The sequence below is a fragment of the Amblyomma mixtum genome, chromosome 3 (genome assembly GCF_055824585.1).
Source record: "Amblyomma mixtum isolate Tamu chromosome 3, ASM5582458v1, whole genome shotgun sequence".
Lineage (NCBI taxonomy): Eukaryota > Metazoa > Arthropoda > Arachnida > Ixodida > Ixodidae > Amblyomma > Amblyomma mixtum.
In genome coordinates, this window is record NC_143014.1 from 247,384,184 (window position 1) to 247,403,494 (window position 19,311).

A 19,311-nucleotide genomic window follows, 5' to 3' on the forward strand; every position below is an offset into this window, starting at 1 on the left:
TAATGAATGTGCTGTTTGTCAAGTTTTCGCCTAATACACTTGTCGGCTGCTATACCCACTTGACAGCATGTAATAATCCGTGTTTTTATCCTGCTTCATTGACTCGTCTCAGCTGATTTCCCACATGTAAGTGCATAGTCCAAATTATCAATCAGAAGCAAATAGTGCCAGTGGACCCCAGCTGCACTCATTTGGCTGCATTTGCACATGACGTGCGCTGGGTCCTTTCTGCAGTTTCAACGGATATAATAAATTTTTTGTGTCGTGTTGAGAGGGTCTGTGTCAACTGAGAGTGGCATAAAATATGCCAGTACAGAAAGGTAATAATCTACCAAAGAGGCGACTAGAGACGCAATCGCGAAAAAGAAAACAACCTCATAATCCAGTTGAAAAACATCCGTGTTCGTGCTGCATTTTTACGTCACTTAAGGCAAAAATAACTACTCCGACCTGCAGACAACTCCACGGGCTGCCAGGATTCAGGCGTTTGAGCATCTGTGCAAGCTACGCTGCCATTTTACACCCCGAACTATAAAGGCGGTGTTGTTGATAACGCCTTTAACATCAGTCAAGTTCTCAACATTAAACATTTGTAGTATAAAAATATATTTGAAGCCGCATGAGGCCCCTTGACTGAACATTGCACGAAGTAAATTTTTATCTCTACAACTCTAAATCGCAACTGGCGACCAAGGCACGAAAATGAGATGCATGTGCAGGAAGCGCCAGTAGAAGGGGAGAGATTATCCGTATCAAAGCAATGATTATTCCATCAGTACCAATGAAAAGCACACCTCTTTCTTTGTTCTAAATAACTCTCCTCGGCGCGGATAATAACCAAGAAACCTTATAGACTTCAGTGAAGAAGTTATTGGGGATACCTGCACGTTCTCATGTTGTGTATTTTTGGCACGCAATTGCAACCGCCTGTCTACGTTCAAGTGGTATAAGGCCACCCACAGATCTTAGCTCTATGGAACAATTTTAGGAGCTCACCTTGATTGCATTTAATGTGGTGTCGGTGCCCTGTCGCCCGGTTTGTGCACTGCTCGTCCCTCTGGCTGCAATCCGCCTTCTGCGTCGGTATGCGCCACGTCATGTTCACAGGGTCCTGAGAACAAAAGATATGCCGAGCAGCAGAGGCAGCAGTCAGGGCATGGTGTGAAAGAAGACGCGCCGTCGCCGATTCCCTTTTCTACCTCGGTGTTGGGCGGCTGAGGCGTCCGCAATTCGACGGGGTGACGCGCAACCAATGGTTTCAAGTGACGGTGTCTAAGAACGCAAAATCATCCGCCCTAGACAATCAACAGAATCGCATGTCACGCTATTGCTAAGGCAGGGACGTTCGTGCTTGTGATCAACGCAAATACGGAGCCGAGCACGTGTCAGTACAGTCCTTATTCATAACCTGTAGAGGTGTGCTTATATCATGGTTAGCCAATTACTGACAATGAAACGGTCCAGGTCAAATTAAGACAGTTCAGACTTGAAAGCGACTGACAAACTTGAATTCTGTTGCATTGTGCATCATGTTTTCATGAAAAAAAAACGCCTTTGGAACGCAGCCAGGTGAGGATAAGAGATGTATAACTCTATTAAATAGTAAAGTAAGAAGGGAATTAAAGGTTGGAACAGCAAAACAGGGAGATGCACGCCAGAAGGGTCCTGCTTCTCCAAGCGGCCACCAAGCGATAACATGTTTTTTGCGCAAGGTGAGGTTTTGGTAATGTGGCGAACTTGCGACTGTGTTTGGCTCAGTTCCGTTTGTGTGTGGATGAGCATAAAGAGGCTTATCCAGAAGAAAGGCCAAAATAAGGGTATTAAAGAGATGTGGAGTATACCTACAAGCTTTCGATAATCTAAGCTTCCGCCACATCGAACAAAAATTTGCTAAACCTACTAGCAGTTAACGCGAAAACACTTTTCATAATAAGGGAGTATTTGCACAATACGATACACTCAAGCGCCGTTATACTGCATCAAAGGAAATCTTCATAGCTTCCTCAGAAACTTCGTAGTTAAAGAAAAAGAAACTTTCCTAATGCGCCCTTGTTCCTTCATTACTAATCTACACCACCCTAGGGAATTCCCATAAACATGAGAGCTAGGATTCTATGTGTCAGTGCTGCATCTCATGAGGGGAAATATGCCACGAAAAGCTGGTGCATTGTGTTGTAGGCCTGCACCTGAATTCACCATTTCGAAAACCTTGTCGTTCAAGTAGTAGGCCTTCCACTAATCCGCGGATTTTATTCACGTAATTAGTACATTAATCTGTAAGAGGAAACAGCGTAATGTAGAACAAGGGAGTGATTTGTACAGAGGTGAAAATTTCTTCCGAGTGCTTGAAATTACAGCAGATAAGACAACAGGCTGTAGATATGCAGGACAAGGACGGAGGAGACATCGTTTAAACGAAAGAAACTTCCACCCTGGGAATGAATGCTGCTTGACCTCAAACGTGCCGAAACTTGAGAACTGTGATGAAACCGTACTAGTTCATTAGGAGGGTGGCACTTAAAGAATTCAAAAAAATAATTGACCGATAAGATTATTGTACCTTCCTAACAATATATGCGCGAACGCTGAACGAATCAGAGAAGCCTTAGACTTCAATCAGCAAGAACAACGAGATTTTTAAAAAAAGCATTTGATAACAGACTATTTTCGCCCCATCAGTCAACTGATCAGAAATTACCGAAATGTTCTCTAACATGGCTTTCATATAAAGCATTAATCATTGTAGCCTATCTCCTTGATATATGTAAACGTGAAACGGACTGGAGGAGCTTCGTAGGCTACTAGCTGGCGGAAGCTGCCCACTTGTACTGGCCAGGTACTTGTACTGCAGAACATGACTTGGTTGCTTTCCCGACTCCACGAGCTTCGGCATCTTTTCTCAGCTGGCCAGTATGCTCGGTTTCCTTCGCCGCTTTGGGGCTTTACGTGCAGGCGCGTGGAGGCAATCGTTTTTCTTTTAATTTTTGGCAAAGCTGTCTCCATTCTCGCTGCTGTCGTTCTTTGACTGACTGCAGAAAATTTTCGGTTCTCAGAACAAACGGCTGAAAGTTGAAGAAGGCGAAGATTTGGAATACATGCAGGAAGCTGGAATTATTTAAAACACTCAGCACGTGTGGTTGCGCAGATGACGCAGTGGTCAAATGTGGCGGCAAAACAAAGCTTCCTTTCTTGCGCCGCCGTTGATTCCAGCGCATACTCAAGTATAAAGTATGAAGAATCTTATACCGAAATTTTACACTGAATGTTTCCTCGAAGGATTAGCAGCATCACGTCAAGTGGCCAGATGTAATTGGCCCCGTTACCGGAATGAGATCACGGGTTATCACGTGACCAGCGCCGGCAAGTTGCCTGTTGAGATCGTTGTGCTGGCTAAGTTACCACAAAGTCTATAGGTTTTAGCGATTAGGGAAATACAGGAAGCAATACAGCGACAGCACAGCCATACCCAACAATTCTGGACAAAATCATTTTTAAAAGAAAAAAAGTATTGTGCGAAATTTTTTATATATCGTAAGATTTCACAATAACAATCAATACCTCCCCAGATCTGCCATTGGCAGGCGTGCATTTTTTTGCTACTAATGTGTTTGCTATCGTAAGAAGCGTTTCCTATTGGTTTTCTATGGCAGTCTTAGCTGCCGGATGCGAGCGATTTTAGAACTTTACGAGAAGGATTTTGGGACACATCTTAAGAATGGACCATTACCTTCAATATTTCTGTAACACTGCCTTACAATTTTCAAATATTCAAAATTTTTGTGCAAGAATGTTGGATACAGAGAGGCTCAATGAGTTCAGCTCGCTGCGCAGCAGAGCGTAAACACTTGAAAAATTTTTTTCTGGTGTATAGCATACTGAGGGAAAGCTTCAGAATGTTTCTAGTAAGTTATTCATGTCATGCTTCTGGTTCGCCTCGACACCGGGTCGATCTCCGCCTTAGCCTTTTTTGGAAGAAAGGGAGCTGAACGTAAAGTATTTCATGCTTCACGGGATTTCATTCGGTAGAAACATCGGTAATCACGCGAGCATTCCGCATTCATGCTGTAGAAGAGACGCGTAATGGGGCCAGCAAGTATTTGCGTTGTAATAAAGTTACTGCTGTCTCTGTACGTATCTATACGTCTGCACAGAACGATCGTAGCTCTGCACCGGAAAAGTTCTTAAATACAAGTCAGGAAGGGTGACGGATTCTCGCCACGACTATTAATCGCATGCTTTGAAGTGGTATTCAGAATTGTTGGAGCGACAAAATATGGGGATTAATGTAACGGGCGAAAACCTGAGTAACATTTGATTTAGTGATACCATTCTCCTCCTTAGAAAGTTAGGGAAAGAATTACAGCGCGTAAAAGATTACAACTTGATGTGTTATCGACGATTCAGAAAAATTTTGACTCAGAACTTCGCATTTATGGACGCGTAGACACTTCTGTGGTTAGTTTCAGCCCGATGTTGCAGAAATCGCCTTCTGGGAGTTTGGTCACATCCTAGTCCTCCTTTTTTGCGCTAGTTTGCAGTCACTGTATGAACTTCATCAAAAGTTCCCCGACGTTGTTCGAGTTACCGCCAGTGAGGACACCACGCTTTCTAAGCGCCGCCGCGCTTCCGCGAGGCGATGCCGGACTTCGTGGATGAAAAATTGCCAATGAATTTCTCAAGTTTTCACCTGCCGTTATGCAGAACATGTATCGACATCCACCCTGCCACGCAATGCATAGTTTGTCCTTTTAAAGACAGCCCCTGAAAGAGAATTGTCAGGGCGGACTCAACGCCACCGCACTGATTACGCCGCGTACATACGTTCTCTTTTCGAACATTGCATGGTGTCCTTCTTTACAGTTTAGGAAAAGTAAAGGGAGAGCAACGGGTCATTTGAAGCGCAGTGGATTTGAAAATAGAGACGGCGGTTGTTGCGCCTGCTTCCGGTTTATTACGAGACACAAAGAGCGAAAAAAAAGAGAGAAAATAAGTTCAGAGGAAGCGCACTAAAAGTACCGACCCGCTAAGTCGTCGCTAGGTAAACTAAATACAGCAGCCCTCCAACTATGTTGATGTAGTGACAAGTGATGTGGAAAGATAGCTGGCGTTGATATTTTATTTGTTTTACTGCTTTTACTACTGCCCATGGCCCACCTATAATTCTGTGCTTCTGTCTGCAACAAGCAATCATCGAGTTAAAAAAAATCCCCAGACTCATCGAAACTTTACTTTACGGCTGCGGTCTGAGACCTTAAATGCCTTCGAACGTATATGTTCTACAACGGGGCTTGATCGTTTGACCTATAAATTTCAGATATGGATTGTACATGGCACTAACACAGGAGAGCTACTCGTGCGTGGTGTTTCTAAGTTCGAGCCGCACAATTCCTTTGAAATTTTCAGCTAGTCGGTGAATGAGGCAGGCTAAACAACTCAAGGTTTCTCATCGGTCTGGTGGCAAATTTTTTCGTATTTGTGTGGCTTGCCTCGCAGACGGCACTCTTTCCTCTCATTTTAGTAATTTCGTAGATTGCGCGCTCTCTGCAGGTTATCGAGTGCAGCTCTCGATGCGTTAACCTGTGCCGCAAAATATCTCATTTTTTCTGAAAAAATAAAATTGCGATGTGTTGTACCAAAACTTGTGTTGAACCGTGTCCTGAACCAGTTTAAAAGGGATCCTTCGAATCGTTCTAGTTCGGGTTTTCATTCAATATGGCGAAAAACAAAAGGCTTGGTTCAGTATTGATTGCCGGAAAAAATACGGGCTTATTTGCGGTTTAGGGCTCGATTTGGTCCTAGTTGGACACCCTGTTCGCATACAATGCAGCTTTCCAGAGCTGAGTTTAAAGTATTCCGTCTAACTCTTGGTGCTTGACTATCGAATCTTTTTCACCTGAAGCCTTGAGGGGCCGGCCACAAATAGTGACCAATCCCGGCAAGGCCCCAGGATAGACACCCAATTAGCACGGCGCCTCGGCCTCACATAGGGCACGCGAAGTAGATGTGGATCTTCCTTTAGAGAGGACGTATAAAAAATTTCGCTGGCTAGAGTTCAACGCCCAATCCATGAAAGAAAGTGCCTTGGAGGGGTGCACGGTGTTGTAGCATGGCGATATTGATTGTCTGGGGCGCCTGTGAAGGCGTGGTTCGCGAGCGATTTCGGATAAAAGAAAAAAAACGGGTTTATAGAACGTTTCTTGGAAAATGTTTTGGGGGCCACCGGATTGTTAAAAAATGTCGACCTTTAAAAAATTTGCCCTTTCAAAATTGGAAATGCCAGCGGGATAAACACCGGGTAATTCCAGTAGACCGAGAGGCACCTTCTTCTGATGATGGGGCAAGTGGGCAAAACGGAAGGTTTAGCATTGAGATCGCTTCACGCTGATGGCGAATAGCCGATGTGTAGCGAGCGTTTGATGCTTCCAATCTCTTTTGCGTCCCTTCCCAACGGGCACCAAGCGTTGTCGGGGCGTTGGTGCGATACAGTATACCACGCATGGCTTCTTGCTTCGCCTACGCATCACTCTCCTTGTGCTGCGACCCTCTGATTGGCGCGTCTTCTCAGGCAGCAACATGCCGAGGCTGAACGGGCACTAGTAGGATAGCGGCTGGAATCCTCCATTGAGAGACGGGATGACTACGGATGACGTCCGCGCGGCGTACCTTGCCTCGGTTTGCTCATTCATTCATTCATTCATTGTACTCTTAAAGGCCCTTTTCGGGCATGGCATAAGGGGGGGAACAGTTGAAATACAAAGTAATGAGAATAACAATGTTAATACAGTAAAATACAACACAATGCAATGCAAGAAGAAAAAAAAGAAAAACAAAAAAAAAGAACTGGAATACACTGTGAAATGTTAAGATGCAGTTCTAATCAATACATGGTGGCAGATAGGCTAAAGGAGGGAATAGTAACAAGAAAAACAAATGGTAAAAATCAAAGCATGAGGTTGTTTTTTCATTTTCTGTGATGTTCGATTAGTGCTTCTCTAAATTTACTAGCGTCACGCTTGTTTACAATGTGGTCTGGTAACTGGTTCCAATTTTCTATTGCTGTAGGTAGAAATGATTTATTGAAGGCTATTGTAGAACCATGTAAACGGTGAACACTCAGGGAATTGAGGAGGCGACGCGATGTTCTGGTGGGAGGTAGGAGTAATGAGTCGCGGAGGTGAGGAAAGTTGTAATACACTTTATGAAAAAGGCAAAGTCTTGAGATTTTTCGACGGTTCTCAAGTGGTAGAAGGTTGAGTGTTGATTTAATCCTGGTGATGCTGTGGTATCTGCCATAATTTGAGGTGATGTAACGTGCTGCGCGGTTAAGAATAGCTTATAGGGTGTTAATTAAGTATGCTTAATGAGGGTTCCATATAGAAGATGCATATTCAAGTTTACTACGGATCAAGGTTTCATATGCTAATTTACGGACAGAAGGAGGAGCCAAGTATAACGATCGTCTGATGAAGCCGAGTGATTTTGATGAATTGGCTGCTAATTTCAAGATGTGTTCGGACCAGGTTAAATTGCTGGAAGTGGTGACTCCGAGGTATTGGTAGGATTGCACGTTTGTTACTGTGTTTAAAAGCAATGAATAAGCGTAATTGAGGTTGGAATGTTTGCTAGATACTTGCATGTATTGGCATTTTGAGATGTTTAGCGATATAAGCCACTCAGAGCACCATCGTTCAATTATGTTCAAGTCGTTCTGGAGTAATAATTCGTCCCTGTTAGCAGCAATGCGGCGATAAAGAATGAAATCATCTGCAAAGAGGCGAATTGTGGAAGAAATACCAGAGGTAATATCATTAATGAAGATGAGAAAAAGAAGAGGGCCAAGGACCGACCCTTGTGGTACACCAGACAGCACTTTAGTAGGACCTGAACAATGATTGTCTATTACCGTGTACTGAGAACGATCTATTAGAAAACAGTGTATCCATGCTACAATTAGAGGGTCAATGGACAGACCGGAAAGTTTAGACATGAGACGATGGTGGGGTACGCAATCGAAAGCCTTAGAAAAGTCTAAAAAAATGATGTCAGTTTGGAATGAAGAGTCCAGATTTAAGTGCAGATCAGTAGTCATTTCAAAAAGCTTAGTTTCGCAGGAGAGACCGGAGCGGAAACTATGCTGTTTAGTGAAAAAGAAAGAGTTATGATCGAGATGCGATGCGACTTGTGAGTATATTATGTGTACGAGAAGTTTACAGGCAATGCATGTCAAGGAAATGGGGCGATAATTGGATGGGTCTGAAGGTTGCCAGCCTTAAACACCGGCACAACTTTACTTATTTTCCAATCTTTAGGTAGTTCACCCGTTGATATAGACTGTTCAAAGATTACTTTCAGGAATTTACTGGAAATGTCCTTAGTACTTTTAAGTAATTTCGCGGGCATTCCATCAGGCCGAGGTGCGCTCGATGTTTTAATGTTGTCAATTAATTTTGTAATACCATCTGTTGTAATGCAAACTGGGGGCATCTGAGAAAAATTTGAATCTGGAAATGGTGGTATGTTCAAGGGAGGTTCGTGGGTGAAAACTGATGAAAAATATGAATTCATGACGTGTGAACGGTGTTCAGTGGGAAAGGATGATCCATCTTGGTTAACCAAGGTGATGCTTTGTGAACGACTGGTGCCTGGTGTCAGTAAGGTCCAAAACTTCTTCAGGTTTGTGTGCATAATATTCATCAGGTCCTGGTGGAAGAATTTTTTTTAGTGCTCCGTAACAAACCTGTATATTGGTGAACACATGGAAAGTATTTTTCCATTTTGAAGGAAAATTAGAATTTTTGGCCTCACGGTAAAGGCGTTTTTTCTTTGTGATAGTCTTCTTAGCGCGCTAGTGTACCACGGTCTTCGAGCATCACCACGTATACGAATGAGGGGAACGTACGTGTCAACGAGTGATAATAGTTTGTTTTTATAAAGTAGCCAGTTTTGGTTTGGTTTATTCGTTTATTGGGGTTTAATGTCCCAAAGCGACTGAGGCTATGAGAGACGCCGTAGCGAAGGGCTCCGGAAATTTCGACCACCTGGGGTTCTTTAACGTGCACTGACATCGCACAGTACACGGGCCTCTAGAATTTCGCCTTCAAGAAATTCAGCCGCCGCGGCCAGGATCGAACCCGCGTCTTTCGGGTCAGCAGCCGAGCGCCGTAACCACTGAGCCACCGCGGCGGGGTAAAGTAGCCAGTTTTCCTCCACTGTTCGACTACATGGCGATAATAGGAAGTGCGAAAAGAACTGGCTCAGCTCGATGTTGATCTTAGCGAAATCGGCTTTCTTGTAACTGCGGACGTATTTTATGGAAGGTTCACTGACGGGAATTGAAATCGAGAGATCGAAAAGTAACATTTTATGATCACTCAGGAAATCAACACATGACAATGGCTGGATGAGTTCGGGATCTGAGGCAAAGATAAGGTCAAGAATGTTTTTGCCACGAGTTGCTGTTTTAACTGTTTGGGTATGGTTAAATGAGAGAGTCATATCAAGAAATTCGTTTGACTGATGAGAAGGTGCATGCAGATGATTCCATTCAATGTCTGGGAAATTGAAATCCCAACAAACCACGTGTTCAGCGTTTGGAAAGAGGGAATGCAAGTTCAAACGGACACTGTTAAGCTCGTCAAGAAAACAGCGATCACAATCAGGCGCGTGGTAGCAAGCAGTAATAATGACTGTAATTGACGGTAGGGATATTCGGACACACATTATTTCGTGGCTGCAATTAAGTTTGACAGGAAATGAGGGTATACTAGATTTTATAAAAACAAGCACTCCGCCTCCCCTGCGCCCCTCTCTGTCAAGCCTATGAATGGTGAACACTTTGTCATCATGAAGTAGCTCGCGGTTTTCGATGTCAGAACTTAGCCATGATTCAGTAAAAATGGCGATGTCGGTGTTGTTATCATGCAGGAGGGATTCTATGCCTTCTCTTTTCTCTTTTTAACTGCGGATGTTTGCGAGCATAACAGCCATGTTCTTATAAGCAGGTTTTCTATTCCGACTTGTAGAATAGGGAGGACGAAGGGAAAGCGCAGGCGTAGCCGCCGGCGATAACCGCTATGTCTTGGTCTCTAAAACGGAATCAGACTCGGCATCCATCGTAGAAAAGCTGCTTTTCGTCCATGAGAAGTTTATCGAAGCGGATCTTGTACTTTCTACCATGCTCCTGAGCAAAACTGTACATTTTTTGACGGGCTAATTGGACACGTGCTGAGTAGTCTTCTCGAATTGAGTAGGCTGAATTTTTTTAGCTTTGGAGTAGCAGACAAAATATTTGTCTTATCTTTAAAGTTAGTAAATGCGGCAATAATGGGGCGGTTCTTTCCGGGTTTGAAACGGCCAAGTCTGTGAGCGCGTTCAATCGCATTCTCACTGATAGTTATGTCTAGTTCCTTTGAGCAGACAGAGATTGCATGCGACTCAGACTGTGTCCATGCTTCGTCACTGGCATCGGGAATTCCTAAGAACAGTAGGATTGATCGGCGAAGACGGTTTTCCGCGTCATCGCATTTGTCGTTCGGCCGTTTAACTTGCGCTGTCAGTTTTTGCACACAATATGAGTCTACATTGCTTGACTTCTGATTTTCTGCTTTTTCCAATGCGTCTACCCGCAAAGAAAGGCTGCGCACAATGTTATTGATGTCTGAGCTGAACCGATAAGTGTAAGTTCTGAGAGTACGGAATTTTGTGCGACTTCTAATCGGGCTATTGTCTCACTTGAAACAATTGCCTCAGCAATTGCTTCAAGTGAGACACCTGCGCCATTTTTGTCGGGTCCGGGATTGAGTTCCACATCACCAGACACGACAAGCCGTAAGTACACAGAACACGCATTGAGCGAGGTCCAGCATACATAACATAATAGACGACGGCAAAAATCACTCGTGCCTGGGGGGCACGACACCACGAGAAAGAACGGATCACTAGTGCGAACGCTAGCAGCGTGCGGAAAGTAACTGACCTGCATTGCAAAGGGCATGTTCATGACCGTATCCTCTGCGGCGTCGTGCCCCAACTGATTCCAAGGTGTCGGTGGCTTTTCCAGTACTCGAGTAACGCCTCCCGCGCAGATAGCGGGGTTAGGTTGCCAGACAGGTGGTTGGTAGAGTGCTGCAAATGGCGGGCGGGAAGTGGCCTCAGCTGCAGGATAATTCTTTGCCCGTAGGTTCCAAGCAGATCCGTTGCTGTGGTCAGCCGGAAAATCGCTGTCGCTGGCGTTGAAGACGAGCGTTATGCTCCATAGGATAGCCGTATCCTCTGCGGCGTCGTGCCCCAACTGATTCCAAGGTGTTGGTGACTTTTCTAGTAGTCGAGTAACGCCTCCCGCGCAGATAGCGGGGTTAGGTTGCCAGACAGGTGGTTGGTAGAGTGCTGCAAATGGCGGGCGGGAAGTGGCCTCAGCTGCAGGATAATTCTTTGCCCGTAGGTTCCAAGCAGATCCGTTGCTGTGGTCAGCCGGAAAATCGCTGTCGCTGGCGTTGAAGACGAGCGTTATGCTCCATAGGATAGCCGTATCCTCTGCGGCGTCGTGCCCCAACTGATTCCAAGGTGTTGGTGACTTTTCTAGTAGTCGAGTAACGCCTCCCGCGCAGATAGCGGGGTTAGGTTGCCAGACAGGTGGTTGGTAGAGTGCTGCAAATGGCGGGCGGGAAGTGGCCTCAGCTGCAGGATAATTCTTCGCCCGTAGGTTCCAAGCAGATCCGTTGGTGTGGTCAGCCGGGAAATCGCTGTCGCTGGCGTTGAAGACGAGCGTTATGCTCCGTAGGATAGCCTGCATTGCAAAGGGCATGTTCATGACCGTATCCTCTGCGGCGTCGTGCCGCAGCCTTAATCAAGCGGTAATCAAGCGGTAAAAAATATGCGACTATGCTACAGCAAGTTTAACCGGCGCAGGTTTCTTCGTTACTTAAAAAGGGCTGAGGGTGCAAGTAGCGTCAAATGTCCTCTTTCGCCGACGATGTGCCTTTTAATTGTCGTGAAAGAATGGTTAGTTCCATGTGTTTTTCTTCGCGCACTTTCTGTTCGCGCAAAATAAAAGTAACACTCAAAGAGAGTAGCGTTTCTGCGCAGCCATTTTCTGTGTAAAATTATAGAATACCCCATAAGCACGCTGCCTCTATTTTATTTTTGCCTTTTCGCTTAACTTGGCTAAAGTTTCTCTTTCCATATGAAAAATAAGTGACAAACAAAATGCATATGCAGTTCTTTTGTGACAATTAAAAATATAAGCCCGACATGTTCGATTAGTCTTAAATCTCGACACCACCTTGCTGTTGTTTTCCCGGATGGTAAACTCTGGTCGGTCACGAATAAGGGCGTAGAGCAGTGCTCGTTTTGTATGTCGTACGGCACTGCGGTCTTTAAGAGCGATGACATGCTTTCTGAAAGTCTTTTTTTTTTCTAATCGTAGAACCGGCCTCGACCGCCTGACATCGCCATGTCTTGAGAGAAAGCCGCGCTCAGCGACGGGAAAAACCCCAGAAGGACAGTCCCCGAGAAGGAACCCCAGCGGACGTCATCCATAGTCATCCGGTATTTCGGTGGAAGATTCCAGCCGCTATCCTACTGGTGGCCAATCAGTCTCGGCATGTTGCTGCCCGAGAAGACCCGCCAATCAGAGGCTCGCATCACAAGGAGCGTGATGCGCAGGCGTATAAAGAAGCCATGCGTGGTATGCTCTATCGCATCAACGCCCGAATAACGCTTGGTGCCTGCTGGGAAGGCACGCGAAAGAGATTGCGAAGCATTCAACCGCTTGGTACACATTGGTTATTCGCCACCAGCGTGAAGCGATCTCAGTACTAAACCTTATTCTTTTCCCCCTTCCCCCATCATCAGAAGAATGTGCTTCTCGGTCTGATGCAATCACCCGATCTTTTTTCCGGCTTGGATTTCCTGTTTTGAAAAGGCAAATTTTCTAAAGGTCGACATTTTTTAACAATCGGGCGGCCCTGCACCATTATCCAAGAAACGCTCTAAGCCGTATTTTTTTTCCATTCTATCTGAAATCATTCGCGAACGGCGCCTTTACAGCCGCCCCAAAGAACAAGTCTGGCCAGCCTACAACACCACCGTGCACCCCTCCAAGGCACTTTCTTTCATGGATTGGGCGCGGGGCTTCAGCCAGCGAAATTTCATATACGTCTTCTCTAATGGAAGGTCCACATCTACCTCGGGTGCCCTTCATGAGGTCGAGGGCGCCGTGCTAATTGGGTGTCTCTCCTGGGACCTTGCCGCGATTGGTCACAGCTTTGTGGCCGGCCTGCTCACGCCTTCAGGTGAAATAGATTCGACAATCAAGCACCAAGTGTTAAACGTAATAATTTAAATCCACCTCTAGAAAGCTGCATTGTATGCGAACAGGGTGTCGAACCGGGACAAAGCTTGAGCTCGAAACCGTAACTAAGCCCGTATTTTTGTCCGCAACCAATACTCAAACGAACGATTTGCTTTTCGCCATCTTGGAACTAAACCCGAACTAGACCTATTCAAAGCATAAACTCCTGACCGGTTCAGAAAACGGTTCAGCCCAGATTTTCGTACAACACATCGAATTTTTTTTTTCAGAACAAATAAGAGGTTGTGCATCAACTCAAAACTGAATATCGGCTACGAAGGCATATTGCTAGTGCCGGAACAATAAGCCAAAGTGAGGAATAAAATATGCCAAAATCTGAATGACCTATATTGCTCAGAACACGGGCCGAAATTTACCGAACAATGGATGGGAAGTATACGCCTAAGTATAGGTGAAAATATTGGAAGATATTTATAACGACTGCGCAGCTACTATAGTTCTCCATAAAGTCAGCAATAAAATTCCAATACGGAAAGGTGTCAGGCAGGGAGACACGATCTCGCCAATGCTATTCACCGCCTGCTTACAGGAGGTATTCCGGGGCGTGAAATGGGTAGAGTTGGTGATGAGAGTGAATGGAGAATACCTGAGTAATTTGCAATTCACTGATGACATTGCCTTGCTAAGCCACTCAGGACAAGAGCTACAAAGAATGATCTATGAGTTAGACAGGCAGAGCAGAATGGTGGGGCTAAAAATTAACATGCAGAAAACCAAAGTAATGTTCAATAGCGTAGCAAGGGAGCAGGAGTTCGCCGTTGATAGCGAGATGCTGGAAGTAGTAAGAGAATATGTCTACTTAGGGCAGGTAGTGACCGCCGATCCGGATCATGAGAGAGAAATAACTAGAAGAATAAGAATGGGGTGGAGCGCATATGGCAGGTTCTCTCAGATCATGAATGACAGTTTACCATTATCCTTCAGGAGAAAAGTATACAACAGCTGTATCTTACTGGTACTCACCTATGGGGCAGAAACGTGGAGGTTAACAAAGAGGGTTCAACTTAAGTTAAGGACAACGCAGCGAGCTATGGAAAGAAAAATGATACGTGTAACGTTAAGATATCGGAAGAGGGTGGAGTGGGTGAGGGAACAAACGCGGGTTAATGATATCCTAGTTGAAATCAAGAGGAAGAAATGGCCATGGGCAGGGTATGTAATGCGAAGGCAAGATGACCGCTGGACCTTAAGGGTAACGGAGTGGATTCCAAGAGAAGGCAAACGTAGCAGGGGACGGCAGAAAGTTAGGTGGGCGGATGAGATTAAGAACTTTGGGGGATACACTGGCCACAACTGGCAAAGGAAAACGTTAATTGGAGAGACATGGAAGAGGCCTTTGCCCTGCAGTGGGTGTAGTCAGGCTGATGATGATGATGATGATGATGATGATGATAGGCCTAACTTGCGTCCTAAACAAACCCTGGTAAGCAAATACAACGCGGAACGCTAAAATACGGGGCTCATTAGCCCAAGTGTCGATTTACGTTATCAAATAGTATTAATTATCATTAAGCTGAGCTTTACTCCCGTGAGTTCTCAGGTGGCCGAGATATGAAGATAAAGGAAAATATTTTTTCTATTCCGCGCCTGATGCATAGCGTGGAGCATCTGGAGCGCCGGGCAGCACATAAGCATTTGAGCAGTAAATCAGAAAATTGCCTTCACGATACGACAGCGCCATCTGCGCTGACAAGAACCGCCCTCAAAGGTGGAAAAATACCAGGTACTGTTCTCGCAGACATGGCGACAGCGTGCTGCGCAGTCGTATATAGTCACGGACTGTACGCGTGTGCATCGCTGTCTGGAAGAGATCGGTTTCTGCCATCCGGTCTGTCACCAGAAGCTTTCCTTTGTGAGTCTTGAGCGCGCGTTCGCCGCCGACCGTCCGGGTAGAAAACCGAGCCAGGCGCTGCGTGCAGTTCGTCATCCGGTCCCACGCTGGCCGACTCACGCCACCGGCGCTGCTCTGGGCTCCCATTGGCTGCCGAGCTGCCACGACGTGTTGCTGCCCGAGCCGGAGAACCAGACGACGGGTCTCAGAAAAGCGCAAATAAAGAATCGGTGACGCTGGCGCTCAAATAAGACCCGTGTTGCTTTTCGATGATCACCTTCAATATTTAGGGCTACCGATCTATCAATTTTTTTTTTCAACTTTGCGTTATGCAGAACCCACACGGCCTTGGCGGAGCTAGGATTATTAGAGTGCTCAGAGTTATGCGGGTGCTGGTTGACTTTTGTGGAACTAAGATCGCACTATGAACGAGTTATTAAAGAACTGGACATAGTTTACGCCAACAGCAAGTTTTTTTTTAACACTAAAGCGTACTTTGTTTATGGCATTGGTTACATCGCAGTCGCGTCCTGCGTGGTCCAAGCAGTAAGACAGAACGTGATCTACGTTGTACATGGACTGAACCCGGACGCCCGTACCTCTGCGCATGTAATAACAGGTGGCGTCGCGAAACCCGCTACCTGCTGCTCTGTGCAGGGGTCCACGCTCTGCTCGCTAAGCTGCCAGATATGTTGCCGCTATTAGTGTACGTCTTGGTGCGCCACTGATGCTGAGGAGAGCGGCGCGCAACGACGGAATATCCCCATAAGGGCAAGTGTTGCGCCCATAGCAGCAGCGCGTATTGGGGCAGACTCAGAGATAGTGTGCGAGGCGCTTGGTTTCTGAGAGCGATCGCATAATGCCATCCGGTCTGTCACCAGACGCTTTACGTCGCGCGTCTTGCGTACATGAATTCGTTGCCGACCGCGTTGGAAAAAACCGAGTTACGCGAGGAGCCCAGGCCGCCATCCGGTGTGACTGTTGTCAATGCGTGTTACCTTTTTTTCACTGCGCTGCCATTGGCTACCGCGTAATGTCGACGCTTTGCTGCCCGAGCCGAAGCACCAATCAGAGGATCGCGGCTCGAAGGGATTGAAGTGCAGAGGTAGCGAGAAGATATTGGAGAGTCTCCGGTAGTCGCAGCACAGTAGGCGTATACCGGACAACCTCCTCACCTGGCCACTGCGCATGCTGAGCAAGCATCCGATTGGTACGCTATAGGTCCACGCGACTATGTTGCCGCTGCATGCTAGAACTCTCCAATGCCCGAATACTGCTTATGGGTAGGAAAACTCCTTGGGTAAAAAAAAAAAACAAGATTCGTTGAAAGAATCTGTTTCAACTTCGCGTACACTGAGCTTCAGCCGTGCTAAGGTTGCATTAAATATTTAACCCTGTTCTTCACAGGTCAGCAACTGTGTTGTTTAATTAAGAGTTGCAGTGATTTAATTTCGAGAAATTGAAAACAGGCAGAAGTACACTTGTGCCTTGAGGGGGGTCTTACCGAAGCCGGTGCGAAGTGCGCAGCGGAAGCCCAAAATTGACGACGGGGGAGCTTAGAGTAGAACTTGAATCACTTGTTAGATGTATTACATACAGTTGGTCTCAAAACAAGAGAGCTCGAAAGTGCCTGTTAGAATCTGCAGGGCGTAGCCCATCACCAGGCAATGTTTGGAAGGCACTTAAAGTTGCAACCGGAACCTCAGCAGAGACAGTAAGTAAAATAATAAAAGATGGAATAGAGTTACAAGGTGCTGAACTAGCCAACGCCTTTAATACTTTTTTTCTGTCACTTGGCGACTTTAGCGAACCAACCGCTGACTTTTCTCTTATGAATGACCGAAATGAACAAACAATATTTTTAGAACCAGTCTCGGAAAGTGAAGCTGTTACTACATTTTTGGCAGTTAATAACAGCAAAGCAACTGAGGCCTGGGGCTTTCAGATAGAGCCTATAAAGTCTCTAATAAGAGAAATAGCCCCTTGGGTTACCCACATTTTCAATATATGCTTGTTGACTGGAATTTTCCCGCATGCCTTGCAAACAGCAAAGGTAACTATTATATTCATGAAAAGTGACAGGAATGATAGGTCAACTTATCGTCCTATATCGATTTTACCCATTTTTTCCAAAGGCCTGGAGAAAATAGTTCTGAAGAGCCTATCCTCATTTACTGATCGTCGTAACATTATATGTTCCGTCCAATATGGGTTTCGAAGGAACACGTCGACAGAGCTGGCACTTTTGGCTCAAAAGGAATTTATTTTGTCAAATTTCGAACGCAAAAATATAGTGCTTGGACTGTTTCTAGTTTTCTCAAAAGCGTTTGACCTCATAAATCACAATATTCTCATTAAAAAACTGGAGCATTATGGCATTAGGGGGAAAGCACAAGAATTAATCACATCTTATTTGCAACATAGATCTCAGTTTGTAGTAATAGGAGGACAAAATTCTGCAGTTCAATCAGTAAAAACAGGTGTCCCACAGGGCAGTATTCTGGGCCCATTTCTGTTTATCCTGTACATAAATGAAATAGTACGCCTTGACGAAAATGCCCACTATATAATCTATGCATATGACACTAGTTTATTTTTTTTCAGACAACTCATGTGAGACCTTAGCTAATCAAGCCAATAGCGCGCTGTCTAACATAAATACGTGGGCTAAAACAAACTGTTTAGCACTTAACCATCGCAAGACAAAAGCTGTACTATTTCACCCCCGCCACAAGCAAATCCAGTTGGCGCACATCGTGTTGAAATAGCAAAATTGAAATAGCAAAAACTTTTAAATCACTAGGTGTACACTTTTTTGCAGATATGACATGGGATGAACACGTCGGGTATATCGTAAATAAGTTGTCGAAGACTATTGGCATCATACGCCGCCACTGTTATTATTTCCCTACCTCAGTTAACGTCCTTTTATATAACTGTTTATTTTCCTACACATTTAAGCTTTGCCTTTTTAGTATGGTCCACAACAACACCACCAAACATTAGCAAATTGTTAATATTGCAGAAACGGGTCTTACGTCTGGTCTGCAATGTTCCGTACCACTCCCATACTGCGGACCTATTTAAAAAACACAATATCGTTCCTATTACGTCGCTGTACAATTACAAACTATCCCGCCTTTATCAACAGGGAATACTAAAGAATAATGATGCATTAACTAACCTAGCAGGATTGCAGACAAACACCACCACCTATAACGTACGTTATTTGGAACCCTGGAATGTCACCAAATGCCGGACTAAGTACGGGAAACAGATGTTGAAGTGCTCATTGCCGACGGTTTTAAATAATATTTTTATTGAAACAAATAATGACATTTCCGCGATTTCCTCACATAAATTGCGTACCTTGTTTTTATAACCTGTTTTCTTTTTCTTCCATTGGTTAGATGTTGACGTGTACGCCTTCGCCGCACGCTGCTGCGCTAGTGTGTATGCTGGGAGGTCAGGACTCCTCAAGCTGTTTTTTCAGCTTTTTACCCGCCCTCCTCGCAACATTCCTTTCTTGTTGCGGAATAAAAATTTCAGTTTCAACGTGTTGTAACCTGTTCTAGCGGACTCGAAAGTCATTAGCCTCGTGGGCTTCCAGCGTGCAATAGCGGGGCGACACGGAACTCACCCTTGGCCGAGCGCAGCGCAAAAGCGCATGTTTGGTTTTTGGTGGCGCAGGGTAAGAGCGTTGGCACAGGTATCTTGCGACCAGACGCCAAACTAAACAATTCACCCTTTGGTGAGGATGATGGACTAATGAAATGCGGGCGGACCCGCTATGTAGCAGGTCCGCCTTCTCCCGGAGCCGCTGAAAGATGATGTGGTTGAAGGGTTTGGCTGGGGCGTTGAGAGAAAGAGCGCAGGAGGGTTCGGATTGAATTTTTGCCCTTGGCAACGCGCATGGCTGAACTATTTACAGATGCGGTTGCGGCAAGCTCTTAACATTTGGAACGTTTAAAGGCAGCTTGGGGCCTCTGGATGTCATGGACAGGAGTGGCTTCAGAATGGCAACAGCTCGCGCCGATATGATACCCTTTATACTGAGCAGAGCTGCGACATACTCGCATAAACTTTAATGGAGAGCCTCCCTTATACA

The 19,311-nt window shown here is 45.4% G+C and overlaps 1 protein-coding gene and 1 long non-coding RNA gene across 3 annotated transcripts in view; one reads left to right on the plus strand and one right to left on the minus strand.

Annotated features, from left to right (window-relative positions):
* Positions 1–936: 936 nt before the first annotated feature.
* Positions 937–11,983, minus strand: LOC149354274 (uncharacterized). Its single transcript, XM_089577478.1, has 2 exons — positions 10,976–11,983; positions 937–1,111 (listed from the first exon to the last, which is right to left on the minus strand). Exons 1-2 carry the CDS (start codon positions 11,807–11,809, stop codon positions 938–940), a joined length of 1,008 nt encoding a protein of 335 aa, XP_089433604.1. The 5' UTR covers positions 11,810–11,983; the 3' UTR covers position 937.
* A 4,379-nt stretch (positions 11,984–16,362) lies between these two features.
* Positions 16,363–19,311, plus strand: part of LOC149354275 (uncharacterized) — a 73,779-nt gene continuing 70,830 nt past the window's right edge. For both annotated transcript variants that reach the window (XR_016291263.1, XR_016291264.1), the window contains exon 1: positions 16,363–16,413. This is a non-coding gene — a long non-coding RNA (uncharacterized LOC149354275). The remainder of the gene's footprint in view (positions 16,414–19,311) is intronic.

Excerpts from the sequence above, each read along its gene's own strand:
- LOC149354274 (XM_089577478.1), bottom strand. The coding sequence starts at position 11,809 with ATGAACATGCCCTTTGCAATGCAGGCTATCCTACGGAGCATAACGCTC. Across the intron at positions 1,112-10,975 it reads ACATGCCCTTTGCAATGCAG|GACCCTGTGAACATGACGTG; the intron begins GTCAGTTACTTT and ends TTTTGTTCTCAG.